Source organism: Podarcis filfolensis (assembly GCF_964270895.1).
Source record: "Podarcis filfolensis genome assembly, chromosome: 1".
NCBI lineage: Eukaryota > Metazoa > Chordata > Lepidosauria > Squamata > Lacertidae > Podarcis > Podarcis filfolensis.
The window spans coordinates 92,318,568-92,342,113 of NC_139604.1; the positions used below are offsets into that span (position 1 = coordinate 92,318,568).

Below are 23,546 nucleotides of genomic sequence, written 5' to 3' on the forward strand. Positions count from 1 at the left end.
CTGTTAAAGTAAGATTCAATTCCTAGTCCAGTTGGCTTCCATATGTGGAATGAGAGGAAACACAATATTGTGCTTTGCCTCAGGCAGCAAAAAGGATCTCCGTTATCACTATTTCATAACTAGAGTAGAAGGTGCCAGGGAATATAAACCTATGCAGTGCATCTCATGGTACACCGGGCTGAAGTGATGGAAAAGGATACAAAAGGGTTAAGGAGGAGGATGGGAGTGGAGGAGAGAAGCTAACCAACACGTGCCATCCTAGATCCATCTGCAACAGCACAGACAGATGCACTCATGGGCTAGTGTATATTATTGTAAGTAGACTTCAGACAATATGGCGGAACAGATTTCCCTTGCTTGGGTTGCTCTAGCTACATCAGTGCGATCTAATGCCTCATTGCAGCAAGGCATCTGTGAGTTTTTGCTAGGATGGGCTTGTGATTTTGCTTTTCTTCCTCCTTTCCTATGCCAGGCTGGGGGAGGGGGGTGATTCTGCATCCTGTGGTATGTCAAAAGTCAGCTAGATGCCATCTTTACAATCAGCTAAATGTTAACCCATCCTTCATGTTTGATTTTGTTCTGCAGACAGAACCTGCTCCTTGCAGCCTTCTCACCGTAAAGGTCATAAAAATGAAAAATCTCCGGAAGGCAGACCTGCGTGAGTATTTCGGTTGTTGTGAGAGCTTCCTTGTCATTTTAAGAAGCCTAGAGTCATAATCATACAAATATACTCATCACTGAATGATTTTTATATGCATGCCTCACAAGTCAGCATTTACATTCAGTGCAAGTAGAGAATTACATCTGCAGAACCACCTTAGCTCAAACATTGCCATATAGAAGGAAAAAGTTGTGTTATGCAGGATCTAAACTACACCCGGCCCTATGCAAATACAATTTGAAAGTACACTGGTACCTCGGTTTAAGAACAGTACTGTTTAAGAATGATTTGGTTTATGAACTCCACAAAACCAAAAATAGTGTCCTAGCTTGAGAACTTTACCTCGGTCTAAGAAGGCCACTTCTGCCTTGAGGAGGTGTTGTTGTTGTGGGCTCTCACGACCCCTCCACGTGTGCAGGGGCCAGCCCTGCATGACTGGGGGATTCCCGGCTGTGTCACCGGCCAGGCTGACCAATCTGGTTGGTCTGGGGGTGTGGCCTGCCCAATAAAGGCAGGACGGGAGATCTCTCTCTTTCCAGCTTTCCCCCCTCCCGCCCTTTAAGGTTTTCATCTCTTTTGACCTTGCTATGGACTTCAGTTGGTTGCCATTGAGGGGCCTGGTAGGAATTTTTCCACTTGGCAAATTGGCACCAGCCACTTGGTTTTCGCCTACCTTCGTAGCAAATTGTCACAACTTTTTAAGGTTTGGTGGTTAGGCATTGGAATATTTTTGGAGAAGAGAAGAAGGGAGGTAGCGCCATCACCTGCCCCGCATATTGAAGGGTATTCCGTTAAAGGATTCCGGGGGGCGTGGTCCTGTCCAAAGCCTAGGGAGGTTAGGGCGTAAGGCACTATGGAGAGAGTCAGAACTTACAGGGTTAAGAAGTTCTGAGTGACGTCTCACATTCTTTGAGGCGTGTTTAGAACACTGAAGGGGAGTGTTCTACTGTGTCTCTGAGAGAGAGAGAGACAGAGTGAGCTTAGCTCTGGTTTGGAGCGCAGCGGAAAATGAGTTCTGTGTCACCGGGATTTACGTTCTGTTGAACTGTACGAGAATAAAGCTATTTGTAAGATAAGGAAGGACACCGAGCGTCGGCCTGATTTACTACGCACACATGGCTTATCGGTTCTGCTTCTAACGCTGTGCAACGCTCTGCTACGCTGCAGCTGGAAGCTGCCCAGAGGGAACAGAGGCACGCAGAGGAAGCGTGTGGGCTCCGGGGGCAAGCGAAGCTGCCAATCAATCATCCAATAGGCACTACCCCTTTCGGTGAACCCCGGGGAAGCTTCTAGTTGATGTGCAGCAGCAGGACTCCCCCTACTGGTGGTTAACCCTTCTCGGACACCCTGCAGATGGGCTGGAGTCAGATATAGTTGGTTAGATCCAATGCCTAAGCCAATACTGCTCATTATCTGTAACCAATTAAGTTGTGGCCTTTTTTAATAATAATAATAATAATAATAATAATAATAATAATAATAATAAATAATTTTTATTTATACCCCGCCCTCCCCAGCCAAGGCCGGGCTCAGAGCGGCTTACAAGTAATAATAAAAACAAGTTGAATGATTACAACTTAAAAACAAAATTAAAATACAACATTAAAATATTGAAACATTAAAATATTAAAATGTAGCCTCATCGCAGGAGGAGAAGGAAAGGAAGAAAGAAAGAGAGGGAGGGAATCAAATTGGGTCCAAGCCAAAGGCCAGGCGGAACAACTCTGTCTTACAGGCCCTGCGGAAAGAAATCAGATCCTGCAGGGCCCTGGTCTCATGAGGCAGAGCGTTCCACCAGACCGGAGCCAGAGTTGAAAAGGCCCTGGCTCTGGTTGAAGCCAATCTAACTTCCTTCCCGGGACCACTAGGGTGTTGCTATTTATGGACCTTGAGGCTCTCCGTGGGGCATACCGGGAGAGGCGGTCCCGTAGGTACGAGGGTCCTAGGCCGTGAAGGGCTTTAAAGGTCAAAAGCAGCACCTTAAATCTGACCCTGTACTCTACCAGGAGCCAGTGCAGTTTGAAAAGCACTGGGTGAATATGCTCCCATGGCAGAGACCCCGTGAGGAGCCTCGCTGCAGCATTCTGCACCCTCTGGAGTTTCTGGGTCAGCTTCAAGGGCAGTCCCGCGTAGAGCGAATTACAGTAGTCAAGCCTGCAGACGACCGTCGCATGGATCACATGGATCATTAATTTTAGCCCATTAACCTTAAATACTTGAGTCATGTGTCTTTATTCAACCAAGGGGGCAGTGGGGTCGGGACCTTCGCAATGTAATCCGAATGGTGGAAGGGCAACAGCGGCTGCAGGCCTCATTAGGGAAAGCGTGCCTCGGTTTAAGAATGATTTTGGTTTAAGAACGGACTTCCGGAACGGATTAAGTTCGTAAACCAAAGTACCACTGTATCTTTACTACTTAACATGAGATGATGGCTCGATGAAGCAAGAATTGATCACACATAAGTGCATCTTGGCCACCTCATGAGAAGAGAAGACTCCCTGGAAAAGACCCTGATGTTGGGAAAGATGGAGGGCACAAGGAGAAGGGGACAACAGAGGATGAGATGGTTGGATGGTGTTCTTGAAGCTACCAGCATGAGTTTGATCAAACTGCGGGAGGCAGTGGAGGACAGAAGTGCCTGGCGTGCTCTGGTCCATGGGGTCACGAAGAGTCGGACACGACTAAACGACTAAACAACAACAACAAGTGCATCTTTGAGCATAGATCTTTTATTTACCAAAAGAGCACCATCCACATGCAATAGCCGGCTTGCGTAAACCCCAAAGTTGGCAGAAAAACAAACATCTTAGGCTTGTGGGGAGGAACCTAATGGGAAAGCTCCCCCAACAGCTCAGTGAGAACTGAGCATTCTCAGTCATCACAGGATGCTGACTGATGGGGGATTGTTGTTGTTGTTTAGTCGTGTCTGACTCTTCATGACCCCATGGACCAGAGCACGCCTGGCACTCCTGTCTTCCTCTGCCTCCCGCAGTTTGGTCAAACTCATGTTAGTAGCTTTGAGAACACTGCCCAGCCATCTCGTCCTCTGTCATCCCCTTCTCCTTGTGTCCTCCATCTTTCCCAACACCAGGGTCTTTTCCAGGGAGTCTTCTCTTAGTGGAAGGAAAACCAGAGGTAGTGGAAATAGAATGGAGTTTCCTGGAAAAGGGCATGATTGGCCAGCTGGAAGTGGAATGTTCCACATGGCAACGTTTTGCTGCAGGTTCTACTTGTTTCTTTTTATTTTATTCCAGGAGTTCTAACAAATACCCAGCCTTGGAAAAGTGTATGAAAATGCCTCTGTGGGCATCTGTCACTAGTTAGATACCACCATACTTGGTGATATTTCAGCTGCTGCCTGTAAACCATTTACCTCCAAATTATGGTGGCATAGTCTCTGATGTCTGTGGGATTTCAGGGAGACTATAGTAACAAAGAGTACGACCGTCGATTGCAGTAATTGGCAAGTTGTCTCTTGTATGTCACTACTGGAAGCTTGTGATCAGCAACATCTCCAAGCCTCATTTTATGTGAAGCCAGATTAGCATCATGAATAATAGGAAGGTGTTGCGCAAACAAATTGTGCCAGTAAAATGTGCCAGTTGTGCCAGTAAAAAGGTTGTAAAGGATGTGCCCTGGCCTTAATATTTTATTTTATTTTTTTAAATGCAGCAAGCTCTAAATGGAAAAAAGTGTGAGGTGAAAAGAACCAGAAGAAAGCAGAACACTTTATTCATGTAAACTTGTTTAGGCAGTTGAAATAACATCTAATGCAGAATGTTTTAAAATGGAAAGTTATTAAGCTTGTATTTTTGCAACATTTGGTAGGCTGACATAGCAAGGTGCTGGCATCTGAGTCCAAAGCTAAATTGAAAGACATTGCTGATTCACAGGATCATGAGGAAAAAATTAAATTATACAATATTAACCGAATGATCTCATGGCCTGGAATACTATATACAATTTAGGACTGGGACAATTTAGGACTGGAACTGTATTCTTGCTAACTGAGGCTGACCTAAGAACTGAAAATGAAAATTTATTGGTGAATTGCAAGGTAGATGTGAGGCTATAGTCATATACACCACCTGCTGCACTTGGAAATGTAACTCACTGGGTTCCTTTAGCTTTATTGGCTCTATCCTCTTGTCAGTCTCTGTCAGGCAGAACAGAAATAGGCTGCTGGAAACTCACTGCTCCACAATTCAACAGCAAAGCCCTCAGATTGCCTCCCAGAGAGCGCTGCCTCTGCTGGACCAACCTGCTTGTCCTTGGACATCTGATTTCTCTTGCTGTGCAGAATTATCAAATTTAATTGAGTGGAGCATAACATATTCTTTTATTCCCACAACTATTTGATGGATGACACATATGTACTTCTAGCCTTGATGTTAATAGTGGTTAGGGAGGAGGTGAAAAGGTAGTGGTTGGCTTTGTGGTGGCCAAGTTTACTTATGACACTAAATTGTTCAGTGTTTTTTTTTAAAAAAACAGAAAACAGAAACAAAATGAGATTGTGGAGAGCTCCAAAAGGATCTCTCCAAACTGGGTGAATGGGCAGTAAATGTTAGTTATAAGTTTAATGTGTTTAAGAGTATTGTATTTAGAAATGCTGTATGGGAAGGCGGGGTTTTTTTGTGCCTTAGGCACAGAGGTAGTGTTTTTCCATTGTGAATGAGCTAAACATCTTGTGGCTCATCTCATGACCCGTCACAAGACACAACTAAAGAGAACCTGTGGAAGTCTATTTACCTGGAGGTTGCTTGCAACAGGCAGAGGAAATCAGTCAGATACAGTGCAATTTTTTTTTTTAGATATATAGAGACTTAGGAGCCAATTCCTAGGGGCCGTGAAGGCTTTGGCCCCCACAATAAAATATTTGAGAGGCCGGGCCCCCACAAAATTGATGGGCATTCCCATTCAATCATGTGACTGATTATGAGGTGTGTGGCTAACCTGGGCCCCCACAATATTTTATTCAAGTTGGCACTCCTGTACAGAGAAACTTCATTTTACTAAAGATGCTTAATATTTCACTTTGAGAATGGAGATAGGAACTGAAAATCATTGCTAATTTTTGCAATGTATAATATAAATGTTACAAAAGAACGAAGTGTTTAAAACTGTTCTGAAGCAAAGCTTTAAAGTTCATTCTTGTGGTGGAGTGAATTGACTTCTACACAAGGGCCAGATCAGGGGTATTTGTTGTACAACTCTAACAGTAAAATGGCAAATGAATTTCTATATGAACAAGTGTAAAGTAATACATGCTGGAGCAAAAAAATTAAATAAAATCTTAATTTCACATACATGCTTGTGGGGTCTGAAATGGAGGTGACAGAACAGGAGTGAGACCTTGGGATCACAGTAGATAGCTCAGTGAAGATGTCAACCCAGTGGGCGACAGCCATTAGAAAGGCAGATTCTACGCTAGAGATAATTAGGAAAGGAATTGAAAATAAAACTGCCAATATCAAAATGCCATTATACAAATCTATGGTGTGACCACATTTGAAGTCCTGTTCTGGTTGCCTCACCTCACCTCAAAAAGGATATTGGAAAAGGTTCAGAAAAGCGCAACCAAAATGATAACAGGGATGGAGCAGCTCCTTGATGAAGAATGGTTGCAGCATTTAGGACTTTTTAGTTGAGAGAAAAGGTGAGTAAGCAGTGACATGATCGAAGTTCATAAAATCATGCCTGGCATTGAGAAAGTAGATAGAGAAGAGTTTTTCTCCCTCTCTCATAACAGTAGAACTTGCAGACATCCAAAGAAGCAGAATGTTGAAAGATTTAAAAGGTAAAGGGACCCCTGACCATTAGGTCCAGTTGTGGCCGACTTTGGGGTTGCGGTGCTCATCTCACTTTATTGGCTGAGGGAGCCGGCGTACAGCTTCCGGGTCATGTGGCCAGTATGTCTAAGCTGCTTCTGGCAAACCAGAGCAGCACATGGAAACTCTGTTTACCTTCCCGCCGGAGCGGTACCTATTTATCTACTTGCACTTTGACATGCTTTCGAACTGCTAGGTTGGCAGGAGCAGGAACCGAGCAACGGGAGCTCACCCCGTCACGGGGATTCGAACCGCCAACCTTCTGATCGGCAAGTCCTAGGCTCTGTGGTTTAACCCACAGCGCCACCCACGTCCCTTGAAAGATTTAGGACACATAAAATAAAGTTATTCTTCGCACAGCTCATAATCAAACTATGGCGCTCGCTCCCCCAGGAGACAGTGATGGCCACCAATTAAAATGGCTTTAAAAGAGGCAAATTCATGGAGGAGAAGGCCATCGATGACTATGATGTTGATGCTCTGCCTCCATGGTAAGAAGCATGTCAGTTGCAGGAAACCACAGGACAGAAGAGTGCTCTCGTGCTCATGTTCTGCTCCTTGGTTTCCTGCAGGCATCTAGTTAGTCACTGAGAACAGGAATGCTGGACTAGATGGGCCATTGGCTTGATCCAGCAGGCTATTCTTATGCACTTACGTTATTATGCTTAATTGGCCGGAAAGTGCCGATCACTTGTAAGCCATGTTGAGGGTGTTGTGTTGATAGCGGCAAAAGTATCCATCCGCTGACAGAGAACAAAGCGGGAAGGGTTGCCCTTGTTGAGATGGCTTAGTGACACACTCACCATGCAGCTGCAAATTAGCTGTATTTCATGGCATCACTGTAGCATCATAATGGTATCATGCTCATAATGGTATTGTGCTGTGTGATGATCCCCATTAGGTGGGATAATGCAATCAACATGAAGAAGCCCTGTTTTTAAAAAACGGCACAGGAAGAATTGCCAAGTGCATTTAACTTTTTGTGTGTGTGCTTTTGCCTAAGCCCTGGTTGTAATTTATAACATTAACATCTGGCCTCCTGATCATCTGACCTTATACTGTTGGCAGAGGCAGATTTAGGGGTGTGTGACCAGTTCGATTGCACTGAGAGCAGAGCCTCAGGGGCGCCAAACTATGCTTTAGAATGAAGCATGAGAGGCTGCCCCCCAATTTTGGTGACACACAGGGAACTGCTGAAATTTGAGACAGCAACTGCCACAGTTATGTCTCAGAGCTCTGATATGCCTGAAAGGATCCCTGAGGACTGCTGAACTCTGATGTTATAGGCTGATTGAGATTCCACTAATTGTTGGTCTGTATGCTTTACTCAGTGCCCATGGTCTAAGTCTGGGTGGAGGCAAGGAAGAAGAACCCCACCTATTGAGTCTTGACTAGTGACACGCAAAAGAATTAGGAATTGGAAAACAGGAAGAGATGCTATTCTATAGGGAGCCATGGGGGTGGATGGATGGACAAGGTATTGCTTGCATGATTGCAATCAGATTGATCATCAACATACCTGAGAACTGGGAAGGAATGTTGTCCCAAGTCAGCTGGGAAAATCACTGAGCTTTCTTTCCACCCACATGTCTATGAGGCTGCATGCTGCAAAACCTGTTTAGTTCCAGTCACAAGTGTCTGCCTTTGAAACCTAGACTTATTCTTACAGGCCTTTTTGGTAATATGGTGCACCTTGGCCCATCTAGACGTATGCTAGTGATATAAGCTTGCTACTTCTCTCTAGTCTCTTCCTTCCCCATCCATTCAGTGCACCTGCCACACTTCTGAAGGCACCAGTTGTTGATTTGTGGGTGTCACATTTGAATATGCTTTATGCACTCTTAAATCCAGCACACGTAGACACCAGTTGTATGGTTCATCCATGGATTTTATCTGGGATATCAGGCACATTGTTTAGGTAGACTTGTGTTGGATTTCACAGGTGTAAGGCATATTCAAACGTCGTGGATATATAGCAGGGCACTGAAGCCCAGTTGGCAGGAGAGAGAGCAAGGCTGCCCCCTGCCCACATGAAGATTTTGGGAGTACAGAATTCCAACAAGACCATACCAAATTCAGTGAGCATTGATGACATTCTGCAGTCATGTGGGCTTTTGGCTCGCTAAAGATCCAATCAGGGTCTAACTGCGAATGGGGAGATGACCCAACAGAAGTTTGGGCAGAGGAAGATCTGGCAATGGCTCAATCTCCTTTGGACCTTTGCTATCAGCTCCCCTTTGAGCTTATTCATCTTTATCTCTAGTCTCCACAACATCTGCTGGTCATGGATCTTCATCCTAGACAGTCCCCATTTTTCAATCTAGACAGTCAGTCTAGAAGGATACCATAGTCCATGCTATCCACACCCACCAAGAGTTAATTGAGAATTTGCTCAGTCACACTCTCCCGATCCTTTTCTCAGCATGTCATTCATCAGTGCAGGACCCAGGCCTGAAACCAGATTTAAATGGATCCAGATAATTGGTGATATCCAAAAATATCTGGAGTTTCAGGGCAATCACCCAAGAAAGGTATGTTTGTGACCAGCTAGTTTGTTGCCTAACCCCGAGGTCCTTGGAATGCTTTTTTTAAAAAATGAATGGGACCACATATTCACATCAGAAGGTATTGATAAATTAATTCCGATAACCAGATGGGGAAGGGGCAGAAGAAGGAATAGCCTTCAATTTCCCTTTCACTCTTAACCAGCTTGTCAGTCCTCCCTTGACTGAATCTGCCCCTGCCTGTAATAACTTCAGTTGGGTGCTTTTCTTCCTTCTGAGCTGATGCAACTTAAAATTGCACAATCATCTAGTGAAACAACTGAGCACAAATCCAAAACCCCGGAGCCAAGAGAGTGCAATGTATCAAAAGCCAGATAAAACCAAACTAAACACATTTCAGCTCAGCAGTGGGAAGATAAAGTGCATCACAGATGCAGAAAGATCAGACTGCAAACTAATTTAGCAGCAGCTGCAGATAAAGCAATTAATCTCATGAAATTGTATAAAACTCATTATAGAAGCAAGAGACAAAGTACATAAGATGCTGCAAAATTAAATGGCAAGAGTAGATTCCATTTTTTAAAAAAAATAATTTATAATTGATTTTCAGTTAAGCAAACGCAAAGAATGAGAAAAAACAAAAACAAAATATCCTCAAAGTGAAATTTCCAGTCCACGGATGCTCTTTGAAAATACTATTTCAAATCCATTGATGCTATGAATGAAAGGGTTTCTTGTGATAGTGTTAGACGTTTTGCTACAGCATGGAGCTACCCCCTTCCACCCCCCCCCAAATATGGCTTTTCATATAGCTTTGGACAAGTATGATTTCCATGCTAAGGTCTCCTCTCACTGAGAGGGATTGAAAGGGCATGGAAAGTGCTCCCAAATGCTTTTTGTGTGTGTTTTGTTTAGCACAAACTTCACCAGAATGTTGGACTTGGTGATCCGCTCTACTCCAGTTCTTTTTGTTAATTCAAATCAACAGCTTTGGCATCAGCGTTTGTGTTAATTAATTTTGTTTGTTGCATTAAGTATTATTTTTTTTATATGCAGGTGGGAAAAAAATATAGGGCTCCTGACGTGTGATCTCTTGTAATGAATTCCTTGCTATTGTCTGAAGTGCTGTGTAGGACAAACATTCCTTAATCTAGAACTAAGATGTGGTTGCTTTCCGGGAATGAACCACAATAAAGCTCCAGCCCTGCTTGTATAAGGAATAATTAGTACCTCGTTTACTAGCTTTGGCAGTGTATGTGATGCCATAAAATATAAGCTGCTCTGCATTGCGCTGAGTGTATTGTCTAAGAGTGATCTAAGGGCCCAATTATGTGGGATGTTGATAATGCTATTTGCAGAATTTTCTTTAAAATTCTAAAAAATTACCAGTACGCTTTAATCCCCCCCCCCCGCAATTCCTAATCCAGATTGGGATTTTGGCGTGGGAAATATAGGCACCTGAGCCCTTTATCCCTAACCATGAACCCAATTCAGACTGGGGGCACCACTCCTGAAATGCAAATCATCCAGATCAGGATTTTTTTTTTGGGGGGGGGGGTGCCAAGTGCTAAAATTCCACCCTGCGCTAAGGTCCCAATTGGATTGTGTTCATAGTACAGTGGTACCTCAGGTTAAGTACTTAATTTGTTCCGGAGGTCTGTTCTTAACCTGAAACTGTTCTTAACCTGAAGCACCACTTTAGCTAATGGGGCCTCCTGCTGCCACCGCGCCGCCAGAGCATAATTTCTGTTCTCATCCTGAAGCAAAGTTCTTAACCTGAAGCACTATTTCTGGGTTAGCGGAGTCTGTAACCTGAAGCATATGTAACCCGAGGTACCACTGTACTGGTTATTTCTGCCAGAAAAACCCTGTATTCAACCTGACATGAATATCTGAATTTATATATAATAAGCACAGATGAAACACTGCACTGATAGTTAAATCCTAAGCATATTTACTCAGAAGGAAGACTCACAGAACTCATTTGAAGTCATTCCAAAATTTAACATGTTTAGGCTTGCGCTGTAAATACATATGAGTTGCATATTGCTATTTTATCACTAAAAAATCATATATTTTGCAATAGTAACCCAGTCTGATTGCTACGTGACTTTGTGGCTGCCGACTGCTTCAGTGAAAAAGACTAGGACCCAGACCGTGAAGGACAACAAAGACCCGGTGTGGAATGAAACATTTCACTTTAGGATTCAAAATGAAGTAAAGGTAAGGAGCTGTGCCAACGCTCTTAAACAGGAATTGCTACTTATTTAGGCAGTCACAGAAGCAGAGGACTGGGAACTGCACAGGTGTCACTTAAAAGAAGGGCCATAACTAATGAGATATCACTATGGAGATACTCCCAATATTTACTCCTCTTCCCAAGTGTTAACATCATACAAATTCAAACAGGACTGTTCTGCTTTCTGGGAGATGACACATACATAATATTAAACGGTTAAAAGTTTAGAACAGGAATTACCCCTGGATTGACCTCCTTGGACAGGGATGAGGAACCTATATAGCCCTTCAGATGTTGTTGGACTACAACACCCATAATCTTTGACCATTGGCCATACTGGCTGTGGCTGATGGGAGTTGGAGACCAACAATATCTGAAGGGTCACTGATTTTCCATCCTCACTTCTGGGGTGAGGCATGTGTGACTGTGACAAACATCTTCAGCGTAGTGAGGATGTTATACCAGTCAGGGCCTTGGTTGGGTCTGTCAACAGTTCCTCATACTCGGGAGCAGGGCAAATCCGAGCTGGATGAAGGTTAAGTTCACAGCTGGCACTAAGATAAAATGAAGTTATCTCAGCAAGGGCCCAGGAAAGATTGGAAGGTTTATATCCTCTTAGGCAGCTCCTCTATTTTCCTGGTAATCTTCTGGATCACAAGACATCCTTCTTTGGCTTCTCCCTCCTCCTGAGAAAAAACCCTGCTATTGAAATCCTACGGCTGTTGGATAAGTACCCCTCCACTGATTGTGGATGTCTTGCTGGACTATCTGCTTTTGAGGGGTTAGAAGAAAAGAGGGAGAGTCTGGATCAAGGGGAAGAAGGTCTAGAAAGGAGCAGCACAATACATTCTGATGCCTGAGGCCAAAGACCCATTTGAAGCTGAAGAACAGTGGATTGGCACTGAATCCTTCAGCACTAGTGGTGGGATAATTTTATTCACTACAGCTGAGGGCAGCAGTCTGGCTTAGGAGTTGCAGGGCAAGCCATGTGGTGTGCATACAGCTCAGTCCGCTGACACCTTTCTATTGCTTCCTGTCCACCAGTATTTGCCACCTGAAGTACTGCCTCACTCTGACTATTGGTAGGGCCAGCCCTGAGTTCAGGTCTGGGGTGGGGGACATCAGACTGCTCAGTTGTGAGCTCTTTGGGGTCTTTGGTGCTCCTGGAGTCCCACTCCTCTTCCTTGGATGAAGTGCCCCTAGAGAGTGAGGCTAGTCTATGAGAGGTTCTAAAGTTCTTCTCTGGATTTCTCTAGAACATTCTGGAGCTTAAAGTTACTGATGAAGATAAGCATACTGCAGATGACCATCTCCTCACTGTTTTCTTTGATGTTTCTAAAATCCAACTTGGTGAAACAACCCGCCTGAGCTTTCAGCTGAATCCAAAAGTGAGTACTGCAAGTAAAAAACAGGCTGTGGAAAACAAATCCACATTTCTCTCAATTTTCAATGAAGTTCCCTTTCAGCTATTAAGCAATGGCACCATATAAAAGAATTACACTTGCTTTGAATACACAGACAACAACAAAAGAGTTTTGTGGCACCTTAAAGACTGACAAATTTTATCATAGCATAAGCGTTTGTGAACTAGAGTGCGCTTCATTAGATGCATGAAGTGTGTGTGTGTGTGTGTGTGTGTGTGTGTGTATACACACAAAAAAACATGTGCTTGGGTATAAAAGAAGAAGAAGAAGAATCTAAAGGTTAAAGTTAAATGGCAATGAAATGGAAAAAAGTATAGCCTGATAATTCAAATTAAAATTATGCAAACCTACCCTTCACAACAACTATGGTTAGTTATTTTAGCATTACTTAGCTGTGGAAATATAGTGATATCTTAAATGTATGCAAAACGAGCTCGGTGACCCTTCACAGCAGTGGCTGTTGATAAACAAATCATCCACCTATAGAGGATTACATATCTAATTGACCTAATTGAATACAGTGGTACCTTGGTTTACGAACTTAATCCGTTCCTGAAGTCTGTTCTTAAACTGAATCTGTTCTTAAACTGAGGCACGCTTTCCCTAACGAGGCCTCTCACCGCTGGTGCCCTTCCACCATTTGGTTTCCATGTGTAGATGGAGGTAAAGTTCACAAACCGGAACGCTGCTTCCAGTTTTGCAGAGTTCGTAAACCAAATCATTCGTAAACAAGTTCTTAAATTGAGGTACCACTGTAGAAAGAAACATTTTGATACTGAATACACCAGTGATTCCCATATCAAACATGTAAAGTATGAACAGTATGTGTGTTTCTTTAAACATCTGAGTCCAGACCAGACAAGGCAATGTATACCAGGACCCAAACCCAAAGAGTGCTAGTCACACTCAAGTCCCATTGAATTAAATGTGGCTAATTGTTTTTGACTGAAGTTAAAGGGATTTGAGTTCTATATTTTTTCCTGTTTGGACTGCAGCCAAAGCTGCTTGGGCATCACCAGTGCTTCTATGTGGTATGGAGAGCTGGCTGTCTTGGACATTATCAGCACGGCCTTTTGTTAGTAGGCTCTCATCCACCCCCTGGTCAATGGCCCCACAGCGGACCTGAGAGGTATAGGCTAGGGACAGCTGAATAATCTTTACCAAAATGCTCATTTTTAGGGGAAACTGCTTGCAAAGATGTGTATATTAGTAAAAACTGCATTAAAATTGTGTTTATTAGCAGAAATCCACACTAAAATGCTGACAAATGTCCAAGAGGATTAAAAAATAATAATCACAAGTTTCTGCAGAAATGTGGAGAACTGGATTTATGACTGGAAAGATGAGAAACTGAGAAAACCAAAATGGTCAGGTCCTTCCATCCCTAGCTGCCTCTGAGGTGACTTGGCTTCTCAGTCCTGCCCCCTGACTTCCACTCATTGAGGGTGGACTTCTGAGTTGCAGGAGGAAGTTGTAAACCTGGTTGGACAGGATTCTAGCTCCTATGGAATACTATGCTCCTAGTCTTCCATAGCATGAATATCCACAACTCAGGGCATGGACTCCCTTCACTTAACTAATGTGTGAAGTGGGCTTATTATTCAAGGGAATGTGTGAACATGCTGTCACTGTTTTTGCTTTTTAAACTTTCAGGGTAAGGAGGAACTAGAAGTTGAATTCACAATGGAGAGCAGGTAAGAACAATTGTTGCACATACCATTAACAAAACTGCCATGCAAAAAATAAAATAAATGCAGCATTGATAAAGAGCTTGCCTTGTATCTCTCTTGGTACAAAACCTTTAATATAGATCTAACTAGGTATTGCTGATGGTGTGTATTCATATTCTGTTATTGGGGCAATAATGGTCACTGAAGGATCGATGTGGCATAGCTGGGGCTAACATATTGATGGGGATATAGGAGCATTTGCTAAAGGGCTTCAGCACTGGGTATTTATAGGGAGGCTATTGAAGGCCAGGAATATTTCATCAATGAGACTGCACGATAGAACTACTCCTTTACTGTTTCATCTCAGTCGACAGATGGAGAAACCTTGCGACTGGATGCTCCATATAAAACTCCTTGCATATCGAAAACTAGAGATCAGGGAGAAGAGTTCCTGCCAGCATGTGCCATGATATTCCTGATCCAGAGCCTTGCATGTTCTACAGTAGTGTTTCCCAACTTTGGGTCTCCATCTGTTTTGGACTACACCTCCCATCATCCCAGCTAGCAAGACCAATGGTCAGAAATTATGGGAATTGTAGTTTGAAAGCAGCTGGAGATCCAAGGTTGGGAAACACCGCTCTGTAGCATTTTATAGGGCTCCTCTACAACCAGTCTTCTCTGTTCACTTCCATGGAGAGACAACTCATTCTTGTACATACAGCTTCTGCTTTTATATAAATGAATGGAAAAGTTGCTCTTGTGGGTGGGGAAGCTCTGTGTGGGCTCTGGAGCTGTCATATGTGTAAGTATGGTGTGGAGAGATGCCAGTGAGAGACAGGTGGCCCAGGGGTTGCCTCAGAGCGCACAGCTCCAATTTGTAGCATATGCCAGACATGCGCTCAAGTCTTGTCCACCATATGGTTGTTACCAGGAAGGGAGATTCGTCCCATAATCTGCTTGTTCTGATTCAGGTAGGTAGCCGTGTTGGTCTGACACAGTCAAAATATAGATTTTTTTTTTTTTTAAAATTGTCCAGTAGCACCTTAGAGACCAACTAAGTTTGTTCTGGGTATGAGCTTTCGTGTGCATGCACACTTCTTCAGATACACTGAAACAGAAGTCACCAGACCCTTATATAGAGTGGGAGGGTGGGGTTTTTCTCAGGAGGGTAGTAGGAGATGGGTGATTGACTCAATGGGTATGGTAAACCTGTGGATGACTGTTAACGACTACAATTAGGCTTACAGGAAAAAGCAAGGGAGAGTATGCAGATTATTAGCATGTTTAGCATATGTAATATGCTTGTTCTGAGTTTTTGTTACTCCAGAACTTGATGCAATTGGTTTAGCCAGAAGTTCCACATTGCTTGGAAGTCTGCTTGTTTACCGTATTTTTCGCTCTATAAGACGCACCAGACCACAAGACGCACCTAGTTTTTGGAGGAGGAAAACAAGAAAAAAGATATTCTGAATCTCAGAAGCCAGAACAGCAAGAGGGATCGCTGCGCGGTGAAAGCAGCAATCCCTCTTGCTGTTCTGGCTTCTGGGATAGCTGCGCAGCCTGCATTCGCTCCATAAGACGCACACACATTTCCCCTTACTTTTTAGGAGGGAAAAAGTGAGTCTTATAGAGCAAAAAATACGGTAATTGCTTTTCCAGCGTTCCTTTAGGCCCCTCACACTGATGTGTCCTTTGGAATGAACATTTCAGAGAGGCTCCCCAATTCCTGGCATCTCCCCCTCTCCTGTTGTTTGCTGTCTTGGGCGTCCTCCTGAGCTCATACCCCTCCCCGCACTGGAAAGGACACCATTCTTGGGGGAGGGCTGCAGAAGGTCTCAAGTTCAATCTCCAGCATCTCCAAGTAGGACTGGGAATACCCCCTGTCTGAAACCTGGGGAGCTGCTGCCAGCCAGTACAGACAATACTCAGTATCAGGCAGCTTCCGATGTACCTGAAGAACTCCCAGGCTGAGTCAGGATGCTGCCCATGCTGGGGATGGCATGTCCCTTCTTGGCCTGGTTTTGTGAATATTTGGCTGTGCCAAACAAGTTGTGGAGCCACTAGGAAGCCGCAAAAGACACAGCTGCTGACAAATGAGAAAACAAAATACAAATAAAATGCCATCCTTACAGCTACTGGAAAAGTATCATTTTCTTTTCTTTTACCTTTCAGCCCAGATGTCCCAGAGAAGATATTTACTAATGGAGTTTTGGTGGTAGGTTTATTAATTCTGTTTCTTTATCTGACCAGCTAGTAGAGCTTAGGTCTATAAAGTGCTAGCACTCAAATTCTGCATACCTAAGCGCAACTTTCCTGTGCATGACAAGCTGGAACTGGAATTTGTGCTACTTAGCTCTCCCACTCAATTCCCCCAAGGTGAGGAAGCTCAGACTGGAACAGAGAAGCTTGGTTGCAGTTTCCACACTCCACCTCCAATTCCACCATCAGATGAGTGCCACCAAGTGGTAAAAATCAAAGCATGCTATACCTGCCACCTTCATACTGAAGCTTCCTAAAACACTGAGATTGGGACATGCCAGTTGATTTAAGCTTCTGTGTGACTAACATTTCCCCCTGTGCTGCCTAGCGAATTTAACAGACTCCAACATGTGCTGGCAGAATATTCATAACTATAAAACCGTGTTACATTCTTGGTGCAGGGGTGAGGAACTGCTGAGCTGCGGGGTGTTGTTGGACTACAGCTCCTATCATCCCTGGAAATGAGCCATACTGGCTGGAGATTATGGGAGCTAGATATCAACAGCTTCCCCCATTCCTGCCCTAATGGATATTGCCAGTAGTTTGACAGAAGAGAAATCCTTGCAAAGGAACCTACAATTTGGGCTACTTTACTAGTCAAGCAAAAGATTGTGCTTGGCAGCCCCTCATTTCTCCCAACAGGTCTCCTGCTATCACCTCCCTAATGATGAGCTTAGACACTGCTGCTTGAAGGTGTTCATGGTGCCTTCAAGTAGCAGTCTCTAAGATACCCACCCTGCCCCAGTCTTTCCCTAGAAAAGAGTGGGTGGGTGAGAGTCTTCTTGCCCAAGGGCTACTAAGCAAAGGAGTGCAAGATGCCTTTCCCCAGAGGCATTCAAGCAAACCCCACCATTCTGGCCTTTCCTGCTCGCACAGGTTTGGTCTTGTGTGGCTGAGGCACTCCAGTTGCCTTGGAAACAACCCCCAGCCTTTCTCCTAACTTAGAAAGTGGGATCACTGGACAGCTGTAGGGCTGATCTTAAACCACCTCTCTAGGTTCAAAGTTGGCATAAGCATGGCCCATGCTCACCAGAAGGTGGCGACAAGTTTGTCACTAAAGCAATCCAGAGGTTTTTGTTTGTTCCTTCATTGGCAAAATGCTCATCGCTATGATGGGCAGATACTGCATCTTTCTATTCTAGATTCCAAAACCATTTCTGTGGTAGTGGAGACGGAGTCTGTATACTGCAAGGCAGTCTAGAATTCCTTTCTTTGGGGGATGGACCATCTAGTATTGGAGGCAGGGGGCAGGATTTGTTTCCATGGTAATAAAGTCCCCAAGTGCTGTGGTAATATTTTTTCCATAGGTGTGAACATCCACCAATAAATTCTGACTTACTCTGAATTTTGTTCCTTTCCTAACAGTCTTTTCAGTTGCATCCTATTTACTTGGCTCATTGTGGATGAGCAAATAATTCATTAAATTTATAAGAGAGATTACATTTTATGTAATGCTACATTGCATATACAATGGTACCTCTGGTTGCGAATGGGATCCGTTCCAGATGCCTGTTCGCAACATGAAAAGAGCGCAACCCGCAGCGGCGTGTCTGCACATGCGTGGGTTGCGATTCGCCTCTTCTGCACATGCGCGTGGCGTCATTTTGTGCGTCTGTGCATGCGCGAGCAGCGAAACCCGGAAGTAACCCTTTCCGGTAATTCCAGGTCACCGCAGGACGTTACCTGAAAGATCGTAACATGAAGCAAACGTAACATGAGGCATGACTGTAGTACTCAGAGAAGCCAGAGTTAAATCTATCTGAACACATAACCTTTGACCTGGAAGGTTTTCGTGTGGGGACTGGCTGTGGCTAAAATTAAGCCCAAGTTTATTACATTTGCATCAGTTAGATTTCATAATAGCACCTTACATAGCAAAACCAGGCTGCGGCATAAAAATTTGTTCTACATTCATTATTTGATTCTAATTTTTATCCTTTACAGGCGCGTGAAGTTGCCTGTTTGGAAGTTCAAATAGATGGGGGAAGAAGGAAAACAGGTAGGCAATTTTTAATTGGGGTTGGGGGAGTGCCTTAGTTCAGTGGGAGGGCAGTGGTACACCCAGTTCAGTCCCTGGCATCCCAAGTTATTGTTGGAATAATCTCCTGCCTGAAGCCCCAGAGAACTGCTGCCAGCTGGTATGAACAATAAAGAGCTAGATGGACCAATGGTGTGACTTTGTATATGACAGCTTTCCATGTGTATATGTAATATAACAAAATAAGAACTAGCTGGTGTTTTGTCAGCCTCTCTGCAAGCTAGCTGGTGTCTCCTCCATGCCTAGTCTTTACTGAATTGCTGTGAAGTCATAGAACATTCATGACCATTTTAACTGTAGTCCTATTCAGGCATTATGCCTGAACACAAATTCTCCACACTAGTAAGAGGCAAACCCCATGCTTCCCTGTATCGAGCAAAGAAAGTCTGCAAGGGGATTTCACTTAACATGAGTAGAACCCTCTATATCAGTGTTTCCCAAACTTGGGTCTCCAGCTTTTTTTTTTGGACTACAGTTCCCATCATCCCTGACCACTGGTCCTGCTATCTATGGATGGTGGAAGTTATAGTCCAGAAAAAGTTGGAGACCCAAGTTTGGAAAACATGGCTCTACATGATAGGGAAGAAGAATTTGGATACGATATCCCGCTTTATCACTACCCGAAGGAGTCTCAAAGCAGCTAACATTCTCCTTTCCCTTCCTCCCCCACAACAAACACTCTGCGAGGTGAGTGGGGCTAAGAGACTTCAGAGAAATGTGACTGGCCCAAGGTCACCCAGCAGCTGCATGTGGAGGAGCGGAGACGCGAACCTGGTTCACCAGATTATGAGTCTATCACTCTGAACCACTACACCACACTGGCTCTCTGCTGGCCCTGGCAGGAAATAGCTTTCAATTTCTTTCCCCTGATTCCTTCAAAATCTGCTGCAGTGGGTTGGAGGAAATCTGAGTACTGCCTCCTTTCCCCCTTTTGTGAAGGTTCTCCTCTATTGCACTGCCATCAGTTCTGCAAACAGGAGATGACCTTCCATTCGCAAAAAGGGTACAGTGGGTCCCAGGCTGCTTCCAGCATCTATAGACTATTTATGAAAGCCATTTTAAATCAGTTTTTTGGTGGGATTATTAATATATAGATCTCTGTATTGCTTCCCCACCAACACCTTTCTGTAGAAAGAAAATTCACTCTTTCCGTGGGAGGATCCCATGAAGAAGCTCAAAACCTCACGTTGCGCACCTGGCTTTGCCGTGCTGCTCCTGCTAAATTTCACTACATCAAATATAACCAATCAGAATTGGATATTGAACTGCCGAGGAGACAGCTTCTTACGGTATGTTGGGGGGGTTTTTTGTCTCCGTGATAAGGCTGAGGGAAGGCTGAGCCACAGACATTCATCAGGTAGGAGCCAGGAGACACCAGGGGTAAGAGCTGAGGCAATGAAGCCAGAGAGCACACCAAGAGGTAAAATAAGTAAGTGCTGGGCAAGACTATCCTTGCCAGCCTGTACTGGAAACCTTTACAGAGAAGCCCTTCCTGGTGAAGAGAACCATGGCCAGTCTTGGGCAGGCCAGGACATTTCAGTACAGTAACTGGAAACTTGAAGTTAGTCACGGAGGAAGAGGTTTCAGTACCCGGAGCGGTGGAGGTGTGGTACGTCGCCTGTGGGGGCATGGCATCCCAAGGGGGAGGTGCCCACCTGTGTGAGCGTTGTGCCAATGGGGTGGCGCCTGCCTGAGCGAGTGTCCCAAGGGGGAGGTGCCTGTCCATGGCGATGTCACCCCCCCAGGCTGGCACCCGGGGCAAACCACCCCCCTGCCCCCTTCCTCTCCCACTGCTTCAAGTGCCCAGGGAGACACTTTACCCTCGTGGTTTACCACCAAGCAGCTGGTTCCTAGTTTTAGATTAAGGAGCCCCTGAAAGAAAATAATCAACTGCTTTAGATGATTTTCTCCTAGTGATAAATTTCATTTTATATGCAGGCCTCCTCAGACACGAATGAGTCAGCAACTGTTCCCCTGAACACTCTTCCTATCAAAGAGCAAGTGACAATACCACCGGTGAGACTTCCTATTGACTCCTAGGGATACACCCCCCCCGCGCGCATTAACACTTTTTTCAAATAATGGGACAATATTGAGTGCATTCACACCAAGAAAAAACACCCCATGTTAACTCTTTCTTGTCATTCACTTGAGGTAAAGCTTTCCTATGAATGTGGCCCACATCCTCTGATTTATATTTAGCTAGAGTTTGAATTATGTTAATACTTTTGGCACATTTCAGCACCAAATGCAGGGCACATGGATAAGAAAGTTTCACAATTTCCTGCCTGCCATAAATTATGGTGTAAACTAATCCATACTTTCATTATCACTCAAACCAAGGCAGTTCATATTTATTTAATTTGCTTGATTTGAAAACAGACTTTTTATCTCTCCCCCCTCTCCCCTTTCTCTCTTTACAAATGAAAATCTGTAGTTATAAAACTGCTCTTATCCCAAGTTCATGCTCATCACCCAGTAGATATTTTATCTATTGCCATCACCAATTTTTAACTTCATAATAAGGAGCCAATTGGTTCTTTCATTATTTGGGCCATTGTTTGGGCCATTGTATCAATGCATTGTTTTATTTTGAGATTCTGATCTATTTAAAAATACAATTTTGGGAATGCAGGTCCAATTTTGCATGGTTAAAAGGAAGATGGCAAGTGCCACCTACAGTACATATATTTTGGGTTACTTTTGGGGAGAAGTAAAACCACGGAGGAATTTAAATACTTTCTGGAACAGACAGAAATGAATACTCAAATGTCCCTTGGTACTTAACAATATATCTTCAAGCTGAACTGAACTGAATGTCTCTCCACCCAGCATTTGCAGAACCTTCTGTCCACAAATGAAGGGAAATCATTTTTGCATCTTTCGGGGTTTTTGCCACCCAGCAGTTACTTGTAAGCAAAAGATGGGAATAATCCCTCAGCATCTCATTAAAGTGTACATTTTAAAAAACAAATGTTCATCCAAGCTTTGGCCTCCCCCACCAAATGTTTGCCCCCTCCCTTAATCTCTTTTTTTGGGGGAAGGGTCTTCCCCCAGACATTCAAAATTCAAATGTAAACATTCAGTTCATCCCTCATGTATGTATTTTTGATTATTTTTTTCCAGAACAAAATATTTGATTTGAGCGTGAAGTCAAAAGATTGGTAAGAAAACCTCTTATAACCCTGAGCCCTCCCAGTCACATGTATTTCCCCTCACTCCTTAACTACTTTGCTTTTATATGGAATCTCACAAACCTATGATGTTTTGAATGTCTGGCTTGAGGTGAATTAACACCAAAAACCATTATGTGTGAATGTAAGAAATACATGCATCTTCAAAGCAATTTGGTACCAAGTTTTTTAAAACCGTTTGTTGTCCAGGTGATCTGCCTTGAGAAACAGTTCTTAAGATGCTTAACAATTACATGGACCAAATGAGACACAATCCAGCTGTTATGCACTATGATTTCTATACGTTTAAGCACACTTATTTACCTTCTGGATTCTGTCCATTGCAATTAAGTGTGTTCAGATTTTAACAAAACCACATTATGGGCATTGCTCAGAAAACATTGCTCCCCGGAATCATATGCTCAGTCTTCCCTCCCCTTTCTTTTTTCCATAGAAACCTTGAGCTTGAGCCTCCACTTCCCTGCCTTTTTATTTACATCCTGCTTATACAGCCAGCACCACGCACCTGGTCCAGGAGGTGGCACTGCTGTCAGATTCTTCCTCCTTGGTCTCTGTGTTGCTGTTGTAAAACTAACTGATCGGGGAAGAGGGTGGAGACGTAACTTGGGTAGAGCAACAGCATAAAGTTAAGGTTCATCCAGCACACAAAGCACATGACTTCTCCCAAAGAATCTTGGGAACTGTAGTTCAAGGGAACTGTGGTGGTTGTAGCTTTGTGAGGGGGAAACTATGGTTCCCATGATTCTTTGCAGGGAGTCATGTGCCTTAAATGTACATTTGATGTGTTGTAAAGGTATGGTTTGGGGACGTGGGTGGCGCTGTGGGTTAAACCACAGAGCTTAGGGCTTGCCGATCAGAAGGTCGGCGGTTCGAATCCCCGCGACGGGGTGAGCTCCCGTTGCTCGGTCCCAGCTCCTGCCACCCTAGCAGTTCAAAAGCACATCAAAGTGCAAGTAGATAAATAGGTACCGCTCTGGCGGGAAGGTAAATGGCGTTTCTGTGCGCTGCTCTGGTTCACCAGAAGCGGCTTAGTCATGCTGGCCACATGACCCGGAAGCTGTACACCGGCTCCCTTGGCCAATAAAGCGATATGAGCGCCGCAACCCCAGAGTCGGTCATGACTGGACCTAACGGTCAGGAGTCCCTTTACCTTTACCTTTTAAAGGTATGGCGTTAGTTAGCTCTGCCTGTCCCTGGCTCTGGTTCCTCTTCCTGTTTGCTTTCCATTTTGTCAGCACCGTTGGACAGCAGCCACCCCTGACAGCAACCTATTCAGTTTGTTTAAAAATCAGCTTGTGGTTCAGCATGAGGTAGGGGCAAGACTGCTACTGCTGCATTCTACCCTGATGGTTAGGAAAAAAAAAAACATTGTGCACACACATGTGCACACTCGAGCAAATGTTTCTTTGATAGATTGCAGCCAGCAGATGTAGCAGGCTTTAAAACTGTCTGCGTAAATTTCTCTTGGCCTTAGGACTCAGGGCCTGCTTTGTAAAAGGCCGAAAAGTCTTGATGTGCGTCTAGGATATGATCTGTGCTCAGATGAAAAGAATTTCCTACAGAAACGGAAGAAAGTGGTTGCTGCTACTCTGAAAAGTCTTCTTCATTTAGACCAAGACCTGAAAGACCATGAAGTAAGTGGATCACAAGAGTGCCATTTTATCCCTACAGAGCTTGGTATCTAGTGCTGCACTTAAGCATTTTTAGACTGTGGTTTTATGATGGG

At 44.1% G+C, this 23,546-nt stretch overlaps 1 protein-coding gene across 1 annotated transcript in view; it reads left to right on the top strand.

The window, feature by feature from the left end:
- The window catches only part of LOC310759455 (cytosolic phospholipase A2 epsilon-like), a 43,027-nt gene that overhangs the window by 5,848 nt on the left and 13,633 nt on the right, over positions 1 to 23,546 (top strand). The window contains exons 2-11 of the mRNA XM_083606728.1: positions 586 to 658; positions 11,083 to 11,219; positions 12,492 to 12,623; positions 14,313 to 14,353; positions 16,502 to 16,544; positions 18,533 to 18,587; positions 19,758 to 19,915; positions 20,565 to 20,642; positions 21,753 to 21,790; positions 23,295 to 23,454. Of these exons, the coding sequence (XP_083462854.1) occupies positions 586 to 658; positions 11,083 to 11,219; positions 12,492 to 12,623; positions 14,313 to 14,353; positions 16,502 to 16,544; positions 18,533 to 18,587; positions 19,758 to 19,915; positions 20,565 to 20,642; positions 21,753 to 21,790; positions 23,295 to 23,454 (915 nt within the window). The remainder of the gene's footprint in view (positions 1 to 585; positions 659 to 11,082; positions 11,220 to 12,491; positions 12,624 to 14,312; positions 14,354 to 16,501; positions 16,545 to 18,532; positions 18,588 to 19,757; positions 19,916 to 20,564; positions 20,643 to 21,752; positions 21,791 to 23,294; positions 23,455 to 23,546) is intronic.